General features: G+C 32.3%; 2 protein-coding genes across 2 annotated transcripts; both read right to left on the minus strand.

Annotated features, from left to right (window-relative positions):
• Window positions 1-1,893: 1,893 nt before the first annotated feature.
• On the minus strand, window positions 1,894-6,870 carry LOC101507679 (phosphatidylinositol 4-phosphate 5-kinase 5-like). The gene is made up of 8 exons (XM_004513690.3): window positions 5,396-6,870; window positions 5,135-5,302; window positions 4,899-5,064; window positions 4,707-4,823; window positions 4,417-4,610; window positions 4,201-4,331; window positions 3,452-3,524; window positions 1,894-2,471 (listed from the first exon to the last, which is right to left on the minus strand). Exons 1-8 carry the CDS (start codon window positions 6,583-6,585, stop codon window positions 2,183-2,185), a joined length of 2,328 nt encoding a protein of 775 aa, XP_004513747.1. The 5' UTR covers window positions 6,586-6,870; the 3' UTR covers window positions 1,894-2,182.
• Window positions 6,871-15,667: 8,797 nt separating this feature from the next.
• On the minus strand, window positions 15,668-22,085 carry LOC101508631 (uncharacterized). The gene is made up of 4 exons (XM_004513692.2): window positions 21,920-22,085; window positions 21,761-21,873; window positions 19,809-21,332; window positions 15,668-15,862 (listed from the first exon to the last, which is right to left on the minus strand). The coding sequence occupies exons 1-4, from the start codon at window positions 22,083-22,085 to the stop codon at window positions 15,668-15,670; spliced, it is 1,998 nt and encodes a 665-aa protein (XP_004513749.2).
• Window positions 22,086-24,827: the final 2,742 nt, after the last annotated feature.

Below are 24,827 nucleotides of genomic sequence, written 5' to 3' on the forward strand. Positions count from 1 at the left end.
TGACACATATCTAATTATATGTCACACGTCAAATAAAATCTAAGGTGGCTCTTCAAAAGCACACATCCACTCTTCTATGTTGTTTGCTGCTTTCAACATACATATATGCTCCTTCACCTACCATTACCACTAATGACTTATCTGATTTCACCCATTATTCATTATACTATTTTTTTTTTTTTTGACTAAATTATATTATTAGTTGTAACTCAGTACTTATCCGTTTTCTTCCCATGCATAGTTTTAAACCTTTATGCAGTTTTGTTCATCGGTTGATCTCTCCATCGGAGCTTATTACTCTATGCTCCCCTATATACCTTTGGGGGTGGTTTGGTGGATAAACAAAAAATTTATACTTTTTGTCGAGTTAGCTAAACTCGGTCAATTCTAGGGTGGGTTGAACTAGCTAGCGGGTAATCTAATATTTCTCTAAAATGTTACGATTTCCTTTCTAAAGAAGTTTTAGATTCAGATTACCAAAAGATAAAAATAAAAACAAAGTTTCGAATTCAAAATATTAGGCCAATCAATTCTCAACCACCTCTTGCCACCATATCAAAAGATCCGTCCCTTAATTTTCCATAAGACAATGCCTTTTAGCAAGCTTTTATCGGCGACATATGTTTCCATTCAACAAATTAGATCAGCTTGCATGAGATTGCACCACCTCTGCAGATGAATAAGATAGAGACAACCCATGAGGTGATCGAGGCACTCGACGTACAACAAAGTGTGAACGAAGGCGGACTTGTGCTTGGCAAAGGAACTTATGTGTAACAGAGGCAACATGGTGTAAACACGTGTGAGCATGTGTGACAAAGTGTGATGGTGGTATGGCGAGGAGGAGCAATTATATCAGCAATGGAACTGTTGAAGGAAGGAAAATGACTCAAAGAAGAGAGAAGTCTTGAGAGTTGAGAGTGATATTGTAATTGAGAAGTTAGAATTTTCTGTCTTCTATTCCAATGGGTTACTATTACTGTTAGGCTACTTATTTTCCCTCCTTACTTTGTATTACATTCTTCTATTTGTTTTCTTCTTTTCTCTTTAATAAATCACTTCGTAAATGATCCAAATATCTTAATGGAACCATTTAGGTCCAATGAGTCAGCGATGTTAATTGTATTCATTTGTATGTACCTAAAAATTGTATTATGTGGTAATCTACAGGGGCAATGTTCTATTATTAGGTGGTCTAGTGGTAGTTTGATTTAAATCTGTGAGGCCTTATTCATGTTGATGCTGAGATGTTGTGATTAGGCAAGTCTTATTATTTATTAATTATAGATGTCTATATTTTAGCGGAAACGTTGCCAAAATTTTAGCGAAAACATAAGTTTAGTTTTTTTATGAAAAACTTCAAGTGCACTGCGAATTATTGACGTTTCAATCATTAATCCAACAATCATATGCCACATCTAAAAAAAATAATATTCAATAATAAAAAGAAAACAAAGCATGATGGCATAAACCAAATTTTGAAAACCGAAAAATACGGGGAACCGAAAAATACGGGGAACCGAAAAATACGGGGAACCGAAAAATACGGGGAATCGAAATTTATTACGGAAAAAATACTCCCTAATACAATTTGGTAAATAATTCCACCATCTAAACCCTAAGAACTGAAAACTAGTATTTGCCAATTTATTAGAGTTACCAATCTGAATAACACTATGCATCTTGTTCAAGCCAGATCAAATAGATGAAACAAATTAGCATTCCGTAGGTATATCATTTCTAAAAAAATCATTGAGTATATGGAGAAAGCATATCACAAAATAGCTTTAAATCATAGAAGTAATGCTCCTTAAGAAGTTAATTATTAGATACTATGTGATCGCACGAGTTTAAAATATACCTAACAGGACAATGATATATAGAGTAAGCAAGTAAAAAAAATAAACATATACATTGATCTTCCATTTTCCTACACAAAAATATACATCTCGATTAGTTACAAAATGAAGGAACACATTTTCTTCCTCCATCTCTTAGAGAAAAGGAATTACATTTTAACAATGGTGTACAAGATGCAAGCACAAAGTTATTCTTGCTTTCATCATTCTACATGATGTGTTCGTGAATTCTATATAGCTGCTAATTCAAAAACAAAAAATAAATTAGCATGATTGGGATTAGATTAATTTAAGTGTAGTCCTATGCTGAGTATACATTAATTTCAACTCTCTTCTGAAAATACTTTGAATATGAAATCACGAAAACGTCTTGAGTATTGTCTTGGATCAACGGCGGATATTGAGGTTGGATCATATTGAATGGACTTATAGGCATGCTCAAGCTTCTTGCTGATGTCATAATCTTGAAGTATGTCTATGACACCAAAAAACAAGACAACTTCATAGTACTCTCCAATTGGATCTCCTACAAGTTGTAATTCACAATCACTCATTCTCACTGTCCTTTCAACTCTTGCTGGCATATTCACACCCAATTTGATACTCGCCCACCTGTAACGTACATACTGTATTCAAGATCTTATTTTAAAAAACAAACAAATACGAGAAAACGGATTTACTATTTAAGCTTTGCTAAGTCATTTTATACCAAGTGATTATTAGTGTGCAAATATTTGGTTAAAATGGTTCATTACATAATTTAATGGATTCTCATTTTGGAGTAATAATCATACTAGAGAGTCACAATAGCAAGTAAAATCACATTCCAAAAACTTGGGAACTCAACAATGAAATGATGGCCAAATAGTTCATGCTAGATCAAACCAGTATTTAGATACAACGGAGATTTATATAATAAGATAGAAAAGGAGAAGGCTAGGATTTCAAATATCGAATTAATAAAATTATTGAATAATAACTGTATACAAAAGATTCAACAATAATTCTTATTTATATGACTACATAGTCTCAATCCTTAATATAAATCCAATTGTTAGAAATACTAATCCAATCCTAAAAATTATTTTCTATTATTCTAACAATGAAAGAATAAATTAATTCTGTAAAAAAAAAAAATTGGCAATCCATTAACAACGTAATGAGCTAAATTAACTATGCATTTGCATCTCGTATGAATTAATTAAATATTTGCACCTCATTAAATATTATATGCAATATATATGGTGTCATGTATTTGTGTCTTTCTCACATGTGTGCAAATAGAGGAACCTATATTGTATATATTAGCAATCAAGGCAGAACTAAAGTCATAATTGTTTACCACAACCAACGGATTCTTAAATTCAATTCGTTGAGTATCTAATGCACATCAAACAAATATACTAATTTTTTTTTTCAAAAGAGTTTAGAAGTCAAATTCTAACACACTAAATGCTAAGAAAAAAAATGTATTTTGAGTTGAAACTTGCATTCTAGTATATCAAATGTCCTTACATTTACCATCTTAGTTTCACTTATGCGATAAACAAGCGTACTCTCTAATATAATAAAATTTCATAAAGGCTTGTTACCTGGTAGGATCTAGAAGAAGTTGATCCATGTCTGCTCGTGAAATATGAGGGGTTCCTTCACTCTCTGAATCACCTGAAATGAAAAGCCAAAATATTTTTCTTAGTTTTCTAGGAAGATAGGTAAGGCTTTGAGATTGTATAGAAGTATCATATAATCTATAGTTTTATGTTATATATATTAAGATAACATGGAGTTTTAGCATGACTTTTTTCCTTTCATTGTTACATTTCATTTTAATTATTTGATTTACAATTTTATCATTTTTTAATAAATAAAATAACAATTTTAAAAAATATTTATCTAAATTTTGTATCTTATACTACTTTTAGTTTAAATGCATTTTAAATCCTTAAAATTTTCAATTGTGCGATTTTAGACCTCTAATTTTTTTAACAATCTTCTTTATTTATCGTATTTCTGTTTTCTTAGCCACTCACGCATGTATGAAATTCATGATAATAACATACATCTTTCACATGATCATTTATATATACCCCTTTTATCAAACAAAGAAATATATTTGGATATAAACTGGAATTCAAATAAATCCAACCATATAAGAGAGAAGTGCTAAGACATCATAAAGAAGTTAAATATGGAGGCCAAAATTGCTATAAAAAAAAAATTAAACTTTTAGTCTAAATTGCACGATTAATAAATTTGGGGAGGCTAAAAATACATTTAAGGCATACTTTTATTGAGAAAAGAGGAGATACATGTGCAAGCAATTTAAGGGTAAGAAAAGTACCGGTAGGAGTATGAGATCCTGAAGGAATAAGTTCTCCCTCTGGTGATATATCTTTGAAATGAATGCCAACAAGTAGACTATAGTCCATAATTCCTTCTTGTTCCAGAAGCTCACAGTCCCTGTCAATTTGCCTGAGATAACACATTAAGTAACGCATTGTTAATTCAAGTTGTACCTTTATTTGATGAATAATATATTGATTTAATTTTATATCACCTGCAAAATTCTTGAAACCAAGTTCGTTGTAGTCGAAATATAAAATTTAGATCAAGATCTTTAAGGATGGTGGTTTCAGTAATCTCTGCGTCAGGCTTAGTTGTTATGCGCCCAAGTGATGAACCCTTCAAATCAAAGCGTCTATGTATGGTATATTCGGAACAAAAAAGGTTGCCCATTATGATAAACCGAACCTGAAATCCAGTCATTCTCTCTTAATTATCAAACTATAATAACATCTTCTGTTGTTCTATATTAATTAATCATAAATACTAGTATAATAAGTATACCTTCTTTTGAGCCGTTCCAGTTAACTTCACACAATGCAAGCCATAAAACTTTGTGACTAGAGCATTTTCAAATGCTCGAAAATGATTGTAATAAGCAGGAAGCATTCTCAAGAGAGCCTGCAATAGCCAAATTATTATTATTATTTGTTTCCTCCAATGTAATTAAGTATGACAATTGACAATTCTACTTACTTTAGCCTCAGCTTTCTTCATTGTCTTAATCATATAACGATCATCATTGGTTAAGTAAAAGAAGCTTCCACTTTTTCCAGGAGAAGAAAGTTCACGTAGGGCATCATTTCCACATATGGATAACATGTAATCAGCTGCATCCACCTTGAATAGCCTCCTAAGTGTTCTGTGAAATTATTTCATATAATCAATTATTACATAAGAATTAAATTAATGATATGAGTAATTAAGCCTACCTAAAAACTACAGGGCAATAGTCCTTCCACTTGAACTCAATGGATGGATGTGGAGGGGTATATTTGGAACCTTCTGGAGGAAATCTTGTCCAGACTTTCTCTTTGGAATCAAAAGCTGAAGGCTTCAGATCAAAAGATGCTGATGGGGCAGGTCTTCCAACAGAATGCCTTATATATGGAATTAAAGGAAATTATTATTATATATATTGAAAAGAAAGAATGATTGATTGTGTTTAATTTATTTTTTGAAATCACTGTTACCTGATTCCCAATTGTAAATTGAGCATGAGCTCATAATTTTTGTGTCCTTTGCATATAGTCTCTCCCTGCCTCTTTGATTTCTTTGGTGCTTTCAATGTTTGTAGCTGAGTGAGTCTTGGAGGAATACTAGAAAATTGATCATCATGATCCGAAGGAGTTCTATTACCATTATTATGATTTTGATCACCAATGTCCCCACCACCCCATAAATGCATTCTATCACTAGGCTTTTCCAACCCTACACTTACTCTCCCATTATTCACATCTATAGACATTCTCCTTGGTTTATTATTACCACAATCAACCTTTGTTGACCTCCACACTGCAAGTCTCTTCTGTGATGGCAAAATTGAAACCTTCTCCCCTGGACTAACTTGATACTCACTCAACTCATTATACACTTGTTGAGGATCCCAATCAAGATGACCCTCTTGTGATGACCCTGCAGATGGATTTGGATAGTATGTTCCACTCTGATCTCTTGGATCCTTACTCCAATTACCTACATAAAAACTTCCATCAGGCCATTTGAATGTTCCATTCCCTTTGGGAAAACCATCTTCCCAATACCCATCATACCTATTCCCATTACTCCAAACAAATGATCCTTTACCCCAAATACTCCCATTCCTCCATTCTCCAATATAATGGTTATTATCTTTCCACTCATATTTCCCTTGACCATCTTGCAAACCTCTTCTCCATTCTCCTTCATATTTATCACCATTTGAATAACTCTTCTCACCATGACCTTGTTTCAAATTCATAACCCATTGTCCCTTATAAATATCTCCATTAGCAGCAGTGTATGTACCTATCCCATCCATATAACCACTCTTGAATTCCCCTTCATAAGATGGTCCTGAAGGCCAACTAAACTTTCCCTTTCCCATTGTTTTACCTTTGAACCATTCTCCAACATATATGCAACCATCTGTCCATATATACTTTCCCTTCCCATGTGGGAAGTTATCTGCCCATTCTCCCTTATAGTAATCTCCATTCGGTAGAACCCTCTCTGCATGGTATACTTCTGACGCTTCGCTTCCATTTTCCTCATCCTTGTTATCTTCTTCATGAGCTACATATGTTGTCCCAAATATGCTATTTGCACGTTTCTTTGCAACTGCCTGTGTCTTTTTCACCGTAGCCTCCCATGCCTTCATCATACTGCTATCTTTACCCGTCATTTTCTTCCTTACATTTCGAATGGAAACTGATTTAACTACTTTCCTACCAAATATTTAAATTTCATAACAACACTATTTTATCACATGAAATTTCACTTTATCTAAAAAAACGGCCATGCGGGCCTTCTCTCAGCTGAAGCAAAACCAACGTGCACGTTAGAGGCTTAGATGAGATGCACATGCACAATATTTTTTTTGAAAAAATTAATTCATTAAGGAATGAATTGTGACAATGAAGGAAGTCTGAAAAGTTTCACGAGTTCAGAGGTGCTAATTGTTTCCAGCTTCCATGTTTGAATTAATTTTTGGTGAAAGAGACTCGCTCATCTCCTACAACCACTAAGAACCGTAACATATGGAGACAAGTGCTAAATCAACGGGTTTGTTTACTATTCTTAAGCCATGACAATTTAGTGTTCGGTTCACTGCCCGAAAACACTCATGTCCAGATTTCATAAATAAACTATATTAACACAAAAATTCACGGGAATACTTCCCTCCATATTATTATTATAGTATAAGTACAACTACTTTTTAAAAATAAATAATATGCATGCTATTGGAATTTTTTTTTTTAAATTCCATTATAGACCACCTTCAAAATTTAATACCAAAATGTTATAATTTTTAACAAGTTGTGTTTTAAATCACCAGGTGCAATGGAGATCCTTCTCTAGAGACACATCATATTAATTTTAATAAAAATATTTTTATTATTTCAAACTTTTAAGCTTTAATCCCCAACAATATAAAAAAGTTGACCAAAGTATGAATAGAGTTTGAATTATAATAAGTTAAACAATCACAGGTTTATAATATTTGGAGACTACAATATTTTAACTTAATCGAATAAATTTTTAGATAAGTAATTAGCAACTATTTTAGATAAGTAATAATTTCTTTTGATTTTAAGTGGATCTCTCGGTGTGTAATTGCGAAGACTATAACCCTTTAATCTGCATAAAACCACAATAGCCAACAAAGATCTCACTTAACAATAGAATCAATTAATTTAAAATATTTTTATTAGTATTTATTTTGATAATATTATTAAAAAAAATTATTATTACAATTTCAATACTCATTAGTGGTAGATTTTTAAAGTTTTTTTTAATCGTTAGATTTTCAAAAACTATCAGCATAAAATATTGCTTTTATAACAAAACATAAAATAAGTAAAAAAAATGGCTAATGTTAACAAATATAAGTAGAGTTTATTTGATGTAAAACAAATATTATAAGTTACAAAGTGACAAACATCAAAATATTTATTATTTATTTTGATAGACCTATTTGGATTGTCTTATATATCCCCATACATACTTGTTAGTCTTTTTGAGAAAGCTATAAGAATACCTTATAATATGTCCATGAATTGTCTACGCTGGCCGGGAGCCTTCCATATCATGAGATATAGTCTTAATTGAATCATCAAACCGAGATAACAAACAACCATTCAAAGGCTTACAAATCTCAAATCACATATTATCAATTAAAACTACAATCTTATGATAGAAATGACCGTAGCAAGGATTAATAGTCAGATGTTTTACAATCACCACCAACTAGAAGGCAAACACAAAAAGGCACGAATGATAGTTTTACAATCTTGTGGCGATTATGTTATACACATAAAATCATTAAACTTATAATTTAACCATTCAAGTATATATATTTAAAATCCAATTCATAAAGAGGTGAATCAAAGTGAGCAACTTTAAAAATATCATAGAAAGTCAATCAAGTAAAAATATAAATTCTTGAGAACCAAGAGGTGGCTTCATCACATTGATAGCTCTTTCATCCTAAGGATGACATTTTCCTTAGGAGTGACTCCATCAAACGGATATCCCTCTCCTCTCAATCCCGCAACATATTCTCACGCATCAATTAAGGAGCTTACATCTCGTTGATAGTCCTCTCCTCTTACGAATGATATTTCTCATAGGGGTGTCTCTATCTAACGGACAACTTTCCCTAATCAAAACGGGATAACTAGGTGCACCTATCACCGATAACGTTTTCATAATTATAACAATGATTTCATAATTATAACAACGACTTCAAAAACACGCTTAAAAATCATTTCTCATTTCATCATAACTCATGGAAAAACATATTCAAGTGTATTTCAATTTAATATTTAAATACTTTATAACTCATACATAAATCAAACTAATAACATATTATATAACAAAGACCATTAAAATAAATAAATGATGAAATCAAGAAAAATTTCAAAGGTTGTGTTCTCCAAATATTTAAATAAATACTTTAAATAGAAAATGAGTAAAATAATAATTATAGCAAAAATAAAAATGTGATAATGACCATTGCTACTCACAACTATGAAGAATCAACTACGTTTGTTCCCCAACAACTTCCAGAGTAATTGGCAGGACCCCAGCTGACAAATCTAAGTATAAAAAATATTCTCAAGACTTTAGAAAAATTATTCTAAAGTTTAGCTAACTCTAGGAAACCATACAAATCATTTAAATCTACTTTAAGCACAAAATAAGATTTTTAAACAAAACTACATTTTTCTAGAGATTCATTCTTAGCATAAGAGTTGTGTATTTACCTCAAATAGTCTCAATAAACAACTCTAAAAAAATAGGTACCCTTCTCCTTCCTTAGAGCATAAACCCTAACCCAAAATCCTACCCAAGAGTATTTGTAGGAGTATGAGAAATTATGCTCTTGAGGATGTGAAGTTCATTATAAGGGTTGAGGATTTATGTGTTGTGGAGTGAGAAGAAGCAAGGAGAAAAGAGGAGAAAAAAAATAAAAAAAATGGGGAGGTAGATATTTTAGCCGCGAGAGGGAGAGGAAGAAGGGAAAATGTGAGGTGGAAAAATAAGTTGGATAGGAGTGAGATAGAAGGAGAGTGAGTGTGGATGGGGTAGTGTTTTATTAATTAATTAATTAATTTATTATTAATATATATTTGTTTTTAAAAAAAAAAACTGAGCGCTACAATCTACTCCCCTTATGAAAAGTCGTCCTCGAATTTATTTGAATTTTTTTTCTTCTAATATTGACCTTGATTTTCAAACAAGTGTGGGTACTTTGCACGTATGACTTCTTCGGGTTCCTAAGTTGTTTCTTTGTCGGATGGACCACACCAAAGAACTATTATTGTAACAATATTTTTTTAGCGTAAACGCCTCATTGACGATCTAATATACTATCAGATGCTCAACTTATGAATGACTTTGATCTAACTACAATCTTCATGATTAATCACATGAGAAGGGTCATGAAGATACTTCCGGAGCATCGAAATATGAAAGACCCTTTCTAAAATTTCAAATGGTCCAATGAACCTTGGACTTAGTTTCCCCTTTTTACTGTATCGCAAATCTCATTTCATTGGTGAAACACGTAGGAATAAATGTTCTCCCACTGAAAACTCTAAGCGACGACGATTCTTATCAGAATAAGATTTTTTGTCTACTTTGAGCTGTCACTAAGCGATCTCGAATCAGTTTAACTTTTTCAATGGCATCTTGAATCAACTCTGGACCAACTAGTTTAGCTTCTCCCACTTCAAATCATCCTATCAGAGACCTACAACGTCTTTTGTACAAAGCCTTATTAGCGGAGCCATCTGAATACTATATTGTTAACTATTATTGTATGAAAATTCCATCAAGGGCAAATGTTGATCCCAACTACCCCCAGGATCCAGAACACAAGCACGAAACATATCTTCTGATATTTGTATAGTCCTTTAAGAATGGCCATCTGTCAGAGGATGAATAGTCGTGCTAAGCTTCAAACCAGTTCCTAAAGAAGTTTGAAACGACTTCAAAATTGAGCAGTAAATTGAGCCCCACGTTCAGAAGTAATAGACACCGGTACACCATGCAAAGAGACAATTTCATTTAAATAAAGTTTAGCATCTTGAGATGCAGTATAAGTAGTCTTCACAGGCAAGAAATGTGCATATTTGGTCAACCGATCTATAATCACCCACACCAAGTCATAACCCTTTTGGGTTCGTGGTAATCCTGTGACAAAATCCATAGGGATGTCTTTCCACTTCTATTCAGGTATTTCAACAAGTTGAAGTAACCCCACAAGCTTTTGGAGCTTAGCCTTTACTTGTTGACACACTAAGCACTTAGAGACAAAATCTGCTACGTCTCTCTTCATCCCTTCGCACCAATACAATTTTCTCAAGTCTTGATACATCTTATTAGAACCTGGTTGAATAGTATAAGAAGAATGATGAGCCTCCTCTAAAATTTTCCTCCTTAAGCCACCAACATTTGAAACACACAATCGAGACTTCAACCTTAGCACACCATCATAATCAACTAAAAAGTCTGAAATTTTACTATTCTGAACATTATTTACCATATTCACCAAGTATGAGTCTTGACCTTGTGCTTCTTTGATATCATCAACTATGGTTGGACAATTTTGTACATGGGATAAAAATAACCTCGAATGATCAAGTTCAAATTGAAATCCACTTTCAACAATTTCTTGAAATTCTTTAATTATTGGCCTCTTTACTTCTGCTATATGAGCGTGACTACCCATGAATTTCCTACTCAAAGCATCTGCAACAACATTTGCCTTCCCTAGGTGATACAAGATTGTGCAATCATAATCTTTTAAGAGTTTCATCCATCTTCTTTATCTTAAATTCAAATCTCGCTGTTGAAATATATACTTAAGACTTTTATGATTGGTATAAATCTCACAGGTTTCACCATATAGATAGTGCCTCAAAATCTTGTGTAGGATAGTGCCTGCAACCATTTCTAAATCATGTGTAGGATAGTTTACCTCATGCCTCTTGAGTTGTCTAGATGCATAGGTAATAACCTTACCTTGTTGTATAAGTACACAACCGAGACCAACTCTAGAAGCATCACAATAAACTGCATAACTTTCACCACCTATGGGTAATGCCAAAATATGTGATGACGTCAAGTACTCCTTTAATTTTTGAAAGCTTTCCTCACATGCATCAGTCCATCGGAACTTAACTTTATTATGGGTCAACCTAGTCAACGAAGATGCGATTTTTGAGAAATCATTCACACAACGTCCATAATAACTAGCTAAACCAAGCAAACTTCGAATCTCCTTTACTGTGGTAGATTTGGGCCAATTCTACACTACTTCCACTTTACTTGGATCGACACTTATTCCATTTTTAGACACAACATGACCTAAAAATGCGACACTATCCAACCAAAACAGACATTTAGAGAATTTTGCTTATAATTGTTTATCTCTTAAGGTTTGCAAAACCAACCTCAATTGTCGCTCGTGTTCTTCTTTACTCTTGAAATAAACAATGATATCATCAAATCCATGAAAGTTGTTGGGGCATTAGTAAGCCCAAATGACATAACCAAAAATTCATAATGTCCATAACGTGTGCGAAAAGCTGTCTTCGTTATTTCATCCCTCTTAATCTTCAACTGGTGATACCCCAATCGCAAATCTCTCTTAAAAATACATTGAGCTCCTTGAAGTTGGTCAAACAACTCATCATACCGGTGCTCCACAAGGAGAAGAACTTGGGCGAGTAAAACCCTAATCAAGAAGATCTTGAAGTTGCCCCCTTAACTCCTTAAGTTCTGTTGGGGCCATACGATAAGGAGGTATAGATATAGGATGAGTGTTAGGAACCAAGTCTATAGAGAACTCAATCTTCCTATCAGGTGGCAACCCATAAAGTTCTTCATGAAAAACATCTGGAAATTCAAATGCTATTGGAATTTTTTTCATTTTCTCCTCATCCACTTGTGTATCCCTTACCAAGGCTAAGTACGCTTGACAATCTCTTCTCCTTAACTTGCTAGCTCTCAAGGTTGAAATTTGGTTATGTGATACCCAATAAAGTTCTCCTTGAAACGAGAAGACTGATTGTCCCAATATCTCAAATTTCAGCACTTTGTTATGACAATCCAAAGTGGCATGATGCAAAGCCGACCAATCCGTATCCAAAATCACATCAAAATCTACCAAGTTAATAACTATTAAATCTACTAGCAACACGTTTCCCTCAATAGCTATATCATAAGAACGATACACTAACTTAGCAAGCAAATTTTCTTCAACTGGTGTAGCCATAACTAAAGCTTTTTCTAGAAAAGATGAACATTTACCAAGTCGAGTAGCAAACCTCAAGGATACAAAATAGTGTGTAGCTCCAGGATCAAGCAAAACACGACCATCTTTGGAATAAATAGAAAGTATACTTGTAACTACTTGTAACTCTTTTTTCTTTCTGTTGTTGCTCAATCTGAAGGACCAAACTCAAACCTCAACAAAAGTAGAACAATTCGACCCAACCACAAATCTAAATAAGTAGTCCCTCAATTCGACCCAACCACACCTATTTGTTGATATGATGTCAATTCTACTTTTCTTACATCAGAACAACTCAATGCTCTCCAAAGCCACTCTAGACTATCAATGAATTGTTGTGGGTCTCCAGTTGCGCTAGACCTAGAAAAAGTATGAGGTTTAAGCTTCATGAAGTCTGGTAAAGTAACTTCAATTCCCCTCGTTGCAGTCGTCGTCTGAAGCTTAACTTGTCTAACCTCTTGTTGACCATTGGGATTTTCATGTCTTTGATCACCCTCATGTTGTTGTCCGACGACATCCCCAACAAGTTTTTGCACAACTTGTTGTAATCCCTGCAGACCAGCAGCAAACTCTTCCATGGCTGGATTTCCGCGCCTCCTCCTAGGTACCTCAACATTGGCATCAACAATTTCCCTTATAGTAGGATTCCTAGTTTTGGGTGGAATTCCCACATAATCAAAGAAGATTGATCAAAATTTGAACAAGACTATAAGAAAATGTGGAAAGATAGTGATGATGAATTTAAACACAGATTCAAACAACAGATGAGACTCTCATAGAGTGCTTATAGTCCTTTTTCAAGTTGTGACCGGATACACAATTTACTAACAAGAATCTATTATCACCCTATGTTTGCAACTATTAGGATATACGATCGAGCTCTGATACAAACTTTGTCACGACCCAAAAGCTAAACACTGTGACAGACGCACAAGCTATATTCCTAGTCTGACAAGCCTATAAACTAATTTAACAATTAACCAACTAAATCGTTCTCAATAACCTTTATAAAAAATATATATATAATTTTTCTCAAAATTTCGACAGAGTATCCTCTGTAACTTCAACGCTTCCAAATTTGTAAAATTCCTGTTTAAACTCTCAATTCAAGCATAACTCAAAGAGCATAATCTAAATATTCAGTACATCTCCCAAAAGACTTTCTAGACTCTAAATAACTGCAAATTATATCATGACTCTATAGACTTTACAAAAAAAAGGTCATCGATCAAAGAGGCCTACCAAAATAAATGTGATCGAAACTTGAATCTACTTGCTACTCAACTGCGTGTGAATCTGAAACAAATAAACAACATGAAGCGGTAAGTCACAAAGACTTAGTGAGGATACAACAACCACCACCAACTAGGAGGGAAACACAAAAAGACACGAATAATAGTTTTACAATCTTGTGGCGATTATGTTATACACATAATAAAATCATTAAACTTATAATTTAACCATTCAAATATATATATTTAAAATCCAATTCATAAAGAGGTGAAATCAAAGTGAGCAACTTTAAAAATATCATAGAAAGTCAATCAAGTAAAAATATAAATTCTTGAGAACCAAGAGACGACTTCATCTCATTGATAACCCTTTCCTCCTAAGGATGACATTTTCCTTAGAAGTGACTTCATCTAACGGATAGACCTCTCCTCTCAATCCCGCAACACATCCTCACGCATCAGTTAGGGAGCTTACATCTCATTGATAGTCATCTTCTCCTACGGATCATATTTCTCATACGGACAGCTCTATCTAACGGGTAACCCCCTAATCAAAACAAGGGAATTAGGTGCACCTATCGCCGATAAAGTTTTCATAATTATAACAACGACTTCAAAAACACGCTTAAAAATTATTTCTTATTTCATCATAACTCATGGAAAAACATATTCAATTATATTTTAATTTAATATTTAAATACTTTATAACTCATACATAAATCAAACTAATAATATATTATATAACAAAGACCATTAAATTAAATAAATAACGAAATCGAAAAAAATTCAAAGGTTGTGTTCCCCAAATTTTTAAATAAATACTTTAAAATAGAAAATGAGTAAAATAATAATTATAACAAAAATAAAAATATGGTAATGATTGTCGTCTACTCACAATTATGGAGAATCGACTACGTTTGTTCTCCAACAACTCCAAGAGTAATTGGCAAGACTTCAGTTGACAAATTTGAGTATCAAAAATATTCTCATGACTTAAGAAAAATTATTCTAAAGTTTAGTTAACTCTAGGAAATCAAAAAAAATCATTTAAATCTACTCTATACACAAAATAATTTTTTTAAACAAAACTACATTTTTTTTAGAGATTCATTATGAGCATAAGAGTTGTGTATTTACCTCAAAGAGTCTCGTTAAACAACTCTCAAGAAATAGGTATCCTTCTCCTTCCTTAAAGCATAAACCCTTACCCAAATATATTATTATTAAACTACTATGAAACCCTCGTTGGAGAAGCACTATTCATAGTTGCATACTGATGGTGATTGTTTGAATCCAAGGTTAAGCCGAATGTTTGCTAATGTATGAATTCGTAATCAACAACATTTGATATTTTGTATTTTTTGGAGAAAATATCCTTAAGATTTTTCCTTTGATGCATAAGAAAAGTAAGATACAAAAGGAAGAAAACCAGCTCCTTAGAGTTACGTATCCAATAGAATCCAAGAGAATAAGATGAATAAATGTGAGTGGACACACATTTAGAATAACTAAGGAACAATTCTATGAAATTCCATTCATAACAAACCAATTCGCACACATATTTCCTTCCTTTAAGGTGTGGATAAAAGAGAGGTTCCATTTGAAGTCTTTTATTTATGTATAGTATCAATTGTAGCAGCACATTGGTGAGTTGAAGAAATTCCACTTTTTACCATATTGATGGACGCAAGAGAATCAGATTCACAATTAACATATTTATGTTCAACATTCTAAACCAAATCCAATCCCCAAAGCAGAGCTATCTCCTCGACATTCATAATGGTGTCGATGCAACTAAAGCCGAAGTAACCTGATATCCATTCACCACTAGAGTTTGTGATGATTCCCCCAAACCCGTAACACTCTAGATTTTCAAGTGAGTTATCGTCAACATGAAGTTTAATGTAGTTCTCAAGTGGAGGAAACTAGGAGACATGACGAGTATTACGAGAAATGCTAGATGTAAAACAAAAAACCTAAGTATATATGGTAGAAGAGTCTTAATTTTATTGATAGTAAACCAATATGTCCATTTTTCGGCAGAAAATATTTCATGATCCCTATCTTTCCAAATAATCCAACAAAACAATAGAAAACATGATCCCATTGATTAATTGAAAATTATTAGCATCCCATTCATCACACTTCAAACTATAGAATTGGTAATGTTGACCTAAGTGTTGAAACCAAGTTGGTTTTTTGATGTTAACAAATGTATTTTATGAGAACAATTTGTTTGGACTAATGGCTTCATTAAGTATGCAACAATTAGAACAAGAAAATCAGATAAAGGTACCAGAGGAGGTGACCAGAGGAATACAAAAACATATGTGCCTGCCTATGAATGCAACGTGACTCTGAAAGTTATGAATATTGCCATTGATGTTTGGCTCTGAAGTTTAAGTCTGAAGAATGTCTTTGAAGATTGGGTCTGAAGATTTCCTTTGACGACTGTTTGAAGACTGAATTTGAAGCATGCCTCTAAACCCTTGCGTGCATCTAATGTGCACAAACTCAACATGCCTTTGAAGAGATTGTTCAAGCCATGCATTCAAAGCACAAATTCCACTAATATAAGATGCAACACTCAAGATGTTGTCTCTGATATGCAACCTCTAATGTTGCACATACTATGATGATTCAACAACATGATTTGCCCAAAGACACTAATTTTAAGTCACACAATTTTTCCTCCCTTTTATTTTCCAAGAAACACATCATCTCACTCCTACAAGAAAGTCAATGGCTCTGATAGAAAGTCATTTGCTCTGATTGAAAAAATTCATTATGAAGAAAAGACTTAAGTGAATTAGAATTTTTTAATATTCAAGAACAAGCCCGAACCCGTTCTCGCTCCAATCAATCAAGAGTATGAAGGAAGATTCACGTGAATAGGGTTTTGAAAACAATATGAAATTAGATACAATTTAGAATTATATTTGAAGGAAATCTTTGACCAAGGTGAAAAGAAGATATGATCAAAATGTCGTTCACAAGAAGATATGGTCAAAATATTGTTCAAAAGAAGATATGGCCAACATATTATTCATAAGATATGGTCATAATATTTTTCATAAAAAAGATATGGTCAAAATATTTTTCATAAGAAGATATGGTCAAAATATTGTTCACAAGAAGATATGGCAAAAATATTATTATTCACAAGGAGATATGGTCAAAATATTGTTCACAAGAAAATATGGTTAAAATATTGTTCACAAGAAGATATGGTCAAATATTGCTCACAAGAAGATATGCTCAAAATTTGTTCACAAGTAGATATGCTCATAATTTTCTCACAAGAAGATATGTTCATAATTTGTTCACAAGAAGATACACTCATAATTTGTTCACAAGAAGATACATTCAGAATTATTCACAAGAAGATACACTCACAATTTGTTTAGAAGAAGATACATTCAGAATTTGTTCACATGAAAGATATGATCCAGATTTTACAAGAACAAAAGTGAAACCCTAATTTATTCTATAAATAGATACTCAAGGATGAAGAAGAAAACATGAACTAATAAACTCAAAAATCCATACAATTCGGAAAAACTTTTGAGAGCTCATATTTCCTAAGTATTCAAAGTTCAAAGGTTTAAGTTCTAGAGAAAGATTTGCTCAATAAAATATTTTCTAAGTTTTTAGTGTGAGAAGTCCATTGTAACAATATGCTTGGTAGAAGTAAAATACAACTTGTTTCAAACTTGTGTAACCCAACCCGGTTGTGGCTTTAGTGGTTTTCAGTTTATGTGGAGAAGACATGACTTGTAGGGTCAAGGTGTAGTGGCCTTTAAAAATCTGTGGTATTCAAGTTGTGAGGAGAAGACTTGACTAGTAGGATCAAGAAGACTGACTTGTAGGGTCAGGTGCTGTGTAATTCCAAGGTTTGAATTAGTGGTTAAATCCTTCTAATTAAAGAGACTAGATGTAGCTACTAAGTTGGTGGTGAACTAGGATAAATATGTTTGTGTCACTTTACTTTTACACTCTTTACTTTACTGATGCCTCTGATTATTTAAGTATGATTGCTATTGCCTTTGTTTTAGTTAAAATCACCAAACTCGAACTAGTTCTTGAATAAATAATTAAAAATAATTCAACTTAGACAAACACATTCCAAATAACCTTCTCATGTTTGCACCTTCACTATGGTCAACAAATATCAAATAACCCAACAATCACAAATAGTATGAAGAATAGTTTGAGTGATGACCACACCTATGAAAGAAGGATCAAAGTCACGTGCTACCAAACCCTAAAGCGAATGGTGGAAAGACTATAGTGAAAAATTATCCAAATGAAGAATATAATATTTTCTGGGATTTTCTGCGATTGGTTGTGTTGTCGCTTCATGCATCAACCACCTATAAACAGAATACACCTTAGTAGAAGACTATATCCATATAATCATATCAACATCATCTACAAATAAAAAAGTGATTCCTATACGAAACTGATGTGCACAGTAGTAATTAAATTGCACAAATAATCTTTACCTAACCATTTATCACACCATAGAGAGACCTCACCATTGCCTAGTCTTATGATAAATCCTAGATAAAGGGTCTTTAGAGCTTTAATCATGCATAACCGAATTAAGAATCTCAAACTTTATATTGAGCATTTAAAATACGAGAATGGTGCAAGTACTTATCATAGAGAAGCTGAACCTAAAGCTTATCAAGATTGTGGAATAAGTCCCATACATGCTTGCTAAGAAGAGAGATGTTGGTTTTTGTAGCTGAATGCATACCAAAACCTCATAAACGTTTAGGTTTAGTAATGATATCCTGATTCACCTGATGAATAGCTTTACTGCCCCAAATAAAATGAGGAACACTAGTATTAATCTTCTCACACACTAGTGGATATTCAATGGTTTTTCAAGAAATAAATAGGGATAATAGTTAGTAAAGATATAGCAAGAGTGACCCGACCAACTTGATTTAACATATTAAACTTCCAATTATCCAGTTTTGCATTTATTCGATATATAATATAGTTTAAGTCCTTGTTAAGAACTTTTCCTACAAGAAATGGAAACCCAAGATACTTTCCAGATTGTCTGTATTTCGAAATTTAACGATGGAGGTAAATTTTTTGACTTTGTTTATGTGGATATTCTTCGAGGTAATAAATTTAGATTTAGCCACATTCATTGTAATCCAGATGCAACAAAAAACTCATGGCAGACTTATTTCACCATACAAACTTGGGAAGTCTTTGCTTGAGTGAACAACAAACAGTCATCATCAAAGAACAAACAAGAAATTATGGAACCATTTTTAGATACCTTCACTGGGAGTCATTTCCTATCTTGCACTTTTTCCTAGATAAACAAAACTAGTTTCTCCATGCATAACAAAAAAAATAAGGAGACATAGGATCCCCCTAGCTAAGGCTTCATTTTGGAGTAAAGGAATCAAGTTTTTCCCCATTTAAAGAGGAGTGTTTGTTTTACCATTAATGAGACCTAATCCTTCTAACTAAAACTTTGGAATAATCTTGAGAAGAACAATGCAAAGCATAGTCACCTAGTTCCCAATTCTCTATGGTACGTGGTACGGGTTCGGGTACACGGTACGTAATCTTCAAAGTATTCGGTACGTGGGAGGTATACATAGTTGGTACGCTGTTTTGGTTCATGGTACATTTTAATATACAAATCGGTACGTTAAAATTATAAAAAAAAAAAATTTAATTAAAAAACAACAAATTAAATGATAAAAAATATGATTATCATCAATAAAAATTAACTTTAACAATATTTTTATATCAACTACTTTGACAAATACAATTTGCTAAAAAAAGATCTCAATTCTTTTTTTTTCTTCCTTTTTTGATAGAAGCTCCCCTAATTACATTTCTCCAATCATCCACTCTTCCATCCATTTCATCATTTAATTCCCAGCTGAGGTCTTGAAGTATTCCAGAAGATTCTTCCAAACAAGTGTTATCATGATTCATATCCCATTTTTTGAAAGGACCATTCTTGTAGCTATCAGAAAATCGTGACTGTGAGCGAATATTTGAGTGAATATAAACCAATTTGTCTGCTCTTGCACAATTAAGTCGATTCCTTTTTACATTATGGATATATGAATAAGTACTCCAAGTTCTTTCAGCGGAAGAGCTACTTATTGGTTGAGATAATACTTTTTTTGCCACCTCTGCTAGTTCAGAAGTTTCAGATCCATACATTGACCACCAATCAATAGAATCCATGGTTACAACATCCAATTGAGCTGCAGACATTGCATATATTCCCTTTTTTTTTTTGTGAAATATAGCAAACTGATCACGTAGAAGTTTTTGTTCCTCCGCATTTTCAAATATTTTTTCAAAAGCTTGCATAACTACAGTCACTACTTCCTTATCTTGGTTTGGATCTTTTCTAGCTATACCTCCAGGAGCAGGTGTGGAAAGATAATGTGTATCATAAAATCTAGGGTTTAATACAAAACCTAAACAATGGATGGTATAATTCATTTTGGTCCATCTTGCAGTAACAATTGTTTCCATTTCAGAATAACAATTTGCATATTTATTTGTTTTCATAATCTCTTGTATTTCCCCAAGCATAGAATCAATTTTCTCATAAAATTCTCCCATTTTTGGCCCTTCACCATCAGCAAATTTAATCAAAAGATAAATGGGTTTTGTTATCTTAACCACATGCTCAACTTCTTCCCAAAAAAAATCACTACCAATAGTTTCAGCAACTAAAGCACCTATTTTTCTTGTGTTTTCATCTCCTTGCTTAATCCATTCTTTCCAACTGTTCAACACAACAGTAGTTGCAAGTGCTTCTCTACACATAAGTAGTCGCTTAAGTAAAATGTAATGTGATGCAAATCTAGTCTTTGCTACCTTCAACAATTCAAGCTTTGAATTTGCTCTATACATAGCTAGAACTTGACTATGATTAATAATGTACTTAACTATAGTCTTTCCTTGTTTATATGTATTTCTCAGCCATTCAAATAATTCAGCAAAGTCTTTAAAAATCAAATTTAAAGTATGCACAACACAAGGAGACCAAAAAATATGCTTATATACCTTTTGTATTTCCTTCCCAGCAGCTTTACAATTTGCAACATTATCGGTCACCACTTGTAGAACATTAGATGGTCCGATTTCTTCAATGGCTTTAATCAAATATTCAGCAATAGCAACTCTAGTTTTTTCAACTCCAGAAAAGTCGTCGGCATATAAAAACATCGCATCTCTACTATTCACGACAAGAACATTAATTAGTGACATATCTTTTACATTTCTCCAGCCATCTAACACAATGGAGACCCCTTGATGAAACCATGTATCCTTGATAGGAGCTAAATCTTTGTCAACGTGTCTTTTACACTCGTCTAATAAAACTGTTCTTTCCTTTTCAAAAGAGGGAGGTTTTAGGGTTTTGTTATCTTAACCACATGCTCAACTTCTTCCCAAAAAAAATCACTACCAATAGTTTCAACAACTAAAGCACCTATTTTTCTTAAGTTTTCATCTCCTTGCCTAATCCATTCTTTCCAACTGTTCAACACAACAGTAGTTGCAAGTGCTTCTCTACACATAAGTAGTCGCTTAAGTAAAATGTAATGTGATGCAAATCTAGTCTTTGCTACCTTCAACAATTCAAGCTTTGAATTTGCTCTATACATAGCTAGAACTTGACTATGATTAATAATGTACTTAACTATAGTCTTTCCTTGTTTATATGTATTTCTCAGCCATTCAAATGATTCAGCAAAGTCTTTAAAAATCAAATTTAAAGTATGCACAACACAAGGAGACCAAAAAATATGCTTATATACCTTTTGTATTTCCTTTCCAGCAGCTTTACAATTTGCAACATTATCGGTCACCACTTGTAGAACATTAGATGGTCGGATTTCTTCAATGGCTTTAATCAAACATCGCAGCTTTACTATTCACGGCAAGAACATTAATTAGTGGCATATGTTTTACATTACTCCAGCCATCTGACACAATGGAGACCCCTTGATGAAACCATGTATCCTTGATAGGAGTTAAATCTTTGTCAACGTGTCTTTTACACTCGTCTAATAAAAATGTTCTTTCCTTTTCAGAAGAGGGAGGCTTGTAGCCTTTAGGACCATTGTTAATAGCCATAACCATTTCCACAAATTGTGGATTTCTCAGAACATTAAAAGGAATTCCATTGGCACATAGTCCTTTCGTCACCTTCATGTCAACAACATCTATTCCCAATAGTTGGAAAGCTTCTTCAAGAGACTTGGAACACACCCCTTTTTATTTCTTTTTGAGGGTAGAACACTTCAAAAATGGAGTCACACTAGATTCCTCTGCTTCTTGAACCTTTTCTCTTATTCTTTCATAAGTTTCTATGTCATTCAACAATGTTGCGCATCTTTGAATGCCACAACTTTTCCCTTGTGGAGCACCAAAGAAATGATAGTGAATCCTAGTGTAAATACTTTTGAATGAATTTCTACGGTGTATATTAATTATGTATATATAATTTTTATTAAGCAAAATAATTCACATAATAATGTCATTTTGATTAATAAAAGAAATTCAATTTCTATTAAGTTAAGTAACTTAAACAATAGTTACGTTTGAAGTCAACAAATCCATATCTATATATTATATATCTATAAAGTTTTGATTTTCAGTTAAGGGTTTAGCATTTAGGGTTCATAGAGTTTAGATGGTTTAGAGTTTTATAAGATTTAGGTTACGATATAACTTTCTCAAAATACTCGTCACTGAGTAAGGATTCATTGGTTATGACACTCTACATCGATTATTCTCCTCTATCTATTTAACTGTTTCAATCAACTATTTGGTCGTTCACTAGTCGAACGAGACCATACTACTCATTGGTTGTTATTACCATTCACCGTGTTTTCTCGTAGTCGAGTGACACCATATTATCTATTGGATGTTATTTATTACCATCCACCGTGTTTGTTCGTATAAGACCAATTTATGTTTTAAAGAGCTTATAATTTTCACAATAAGTATCTAAAAATCTACTCAGAGGTTACTCATTTATCTAATTTATTCAGTTGAACTATTTGGTCGTTCAATAGTCGAGTGTCACCATATTATCATTTGGTTGTTGTAACCATTCACTGTATTTGCTCGTATATGCCCAATTTAGATTTTAGGGTGTTTATAATTTTCTCAAAAAGTATTTGACAATCTATTTAGAGGTTACTCCTATATCTATCTAACTTATTCAGTTGAACAATTTGATTGTTCGCTAGTCAAGTGTCACCATATTATCCCTTGATTGTTGTTACCATCCACCATATTTGCTCATATACGACCGATTTAAAATTTAGAACGCTTATAATATTTTCAATAAGTAATTCACAATCTAATTAAAGATTACTCTATTATCTATCTAACTTATTTAGTTGAACTATTTGCTTGTGAGTTATATTCAAGTGATAAAAGAATAAATTAACACATATTGTTGTGTAACCGAGTAAGTTGAAGTATCTAATCTATTAGTATATCATATTATGATGTGTAACCTTCTGCTAGTTTTATCTTGATAATTATTTTTGCAAATTTACAAGAAATGAATTGTGGATGCAGAGTGTCCATATGTAATCTTCTTAGTGTAATTATATAAAATAGAAAAAATTAGGTGCAATTTTTCAAGTAAAAACCATACAAAAAATACCTATATATATATATATATATATAAATTTTATATTATAAAATAAATAATTTTTATTTATAAAATAAATAAATAACTAAAGAAAAAAGATAACCAATAATCACCCAAAGAGATATACGAGCATATCCAATATTTTATCCTAGGAGGGCCAAGATAAAAGCTAGTTAAAATAAAATTAATGAACGGTTAAATATTTTATTTGTTGAAAACATGTTATGACAAACTTCTAGACAATAAAATTCTTTATATTAAAATAGAAATATTATATTTTAATAATAATAATATTACATTGTTTTTAAATTTATTTAGTAACTTCCTTTCAAAAAAAATATTGCAATGCATCAAATAAATAAAATATTAGTATTTCATCTTAATAATATCTTGAAAATGTGTTAATATTTGAAAATAAATAATGATTCTTTTTATATGAAAGTAATGAATTTTTAAATAAATTATATTAAATTGTTTATAATGATAACAAACACAAGTCATGAAAAATAAGTCTCCATAAAAAATAAAAATAAAAAGTTGGATTATTGGTTTAACACAAGTCTCCGTAAAAAAAAATATAGCAGTATTAATTATAAAGCCGTCCATATTAATAACAAAAAACACAAGTTTCTATACAAATAAAAATAAATGCAAATTTTAAATAAAAAGGGATGAATTTGAAAAATACTAGTGTAACAAAATGCATATCATTAAAAAAAATAGAAGAATTTGAAATATTAGTCCCACATCCGTGATAAATACAAATCTTCTAAAAAAAATGGAAAAATTTGAAATACTAGTCCCACATTGGTAATAAGTACAAATCTTCTAAAAAAATAGAAGAATTCAAAATACTAGTCCTACATCGGTAATAAATACAAATCTTCTAAAAGAATTCGAAATGCTAGTCCCACATTGGTTGTTTCTAAAATACTGGAAGTTCAGTGATCTATATAACTACAACAATTCTAAGTAGAAGAATAATTGTATTTGTGCTTATACCACATCAGTGGTACAAGAGTACTTGACAATATATTAATGCAGTTAAAAAAATTTATGTAAAGTAAATTAAAAGTAGTCTTATATTGTTGGTTTGTTAAAAGTGGCGAATTATTTACGAATTTTAGTGAATTGGTTCCCAAAAGTACCGCGAACTGGTACTCACAAACCAATTCGTGGTTCGTAGGGTATACCAACGAATTATGTTACTCTGG

This window comes from Cicer arietinum, chromosome 4 (genome assembly GCF_000331145.2).
Source record: "Cicer arietinum cultivar CDC Frontier isolate Library 1 chromosome 4, Cicar.CDCFrontier_v2.0, whole genome shotgun sequence".
Classification (NCBI taxonomy): Eukaryota; Viridiplantae; Streptophyta; class Magnoliopsida; order Fabales; family Fabaceae; genus Cicer; species Cicer arietinum.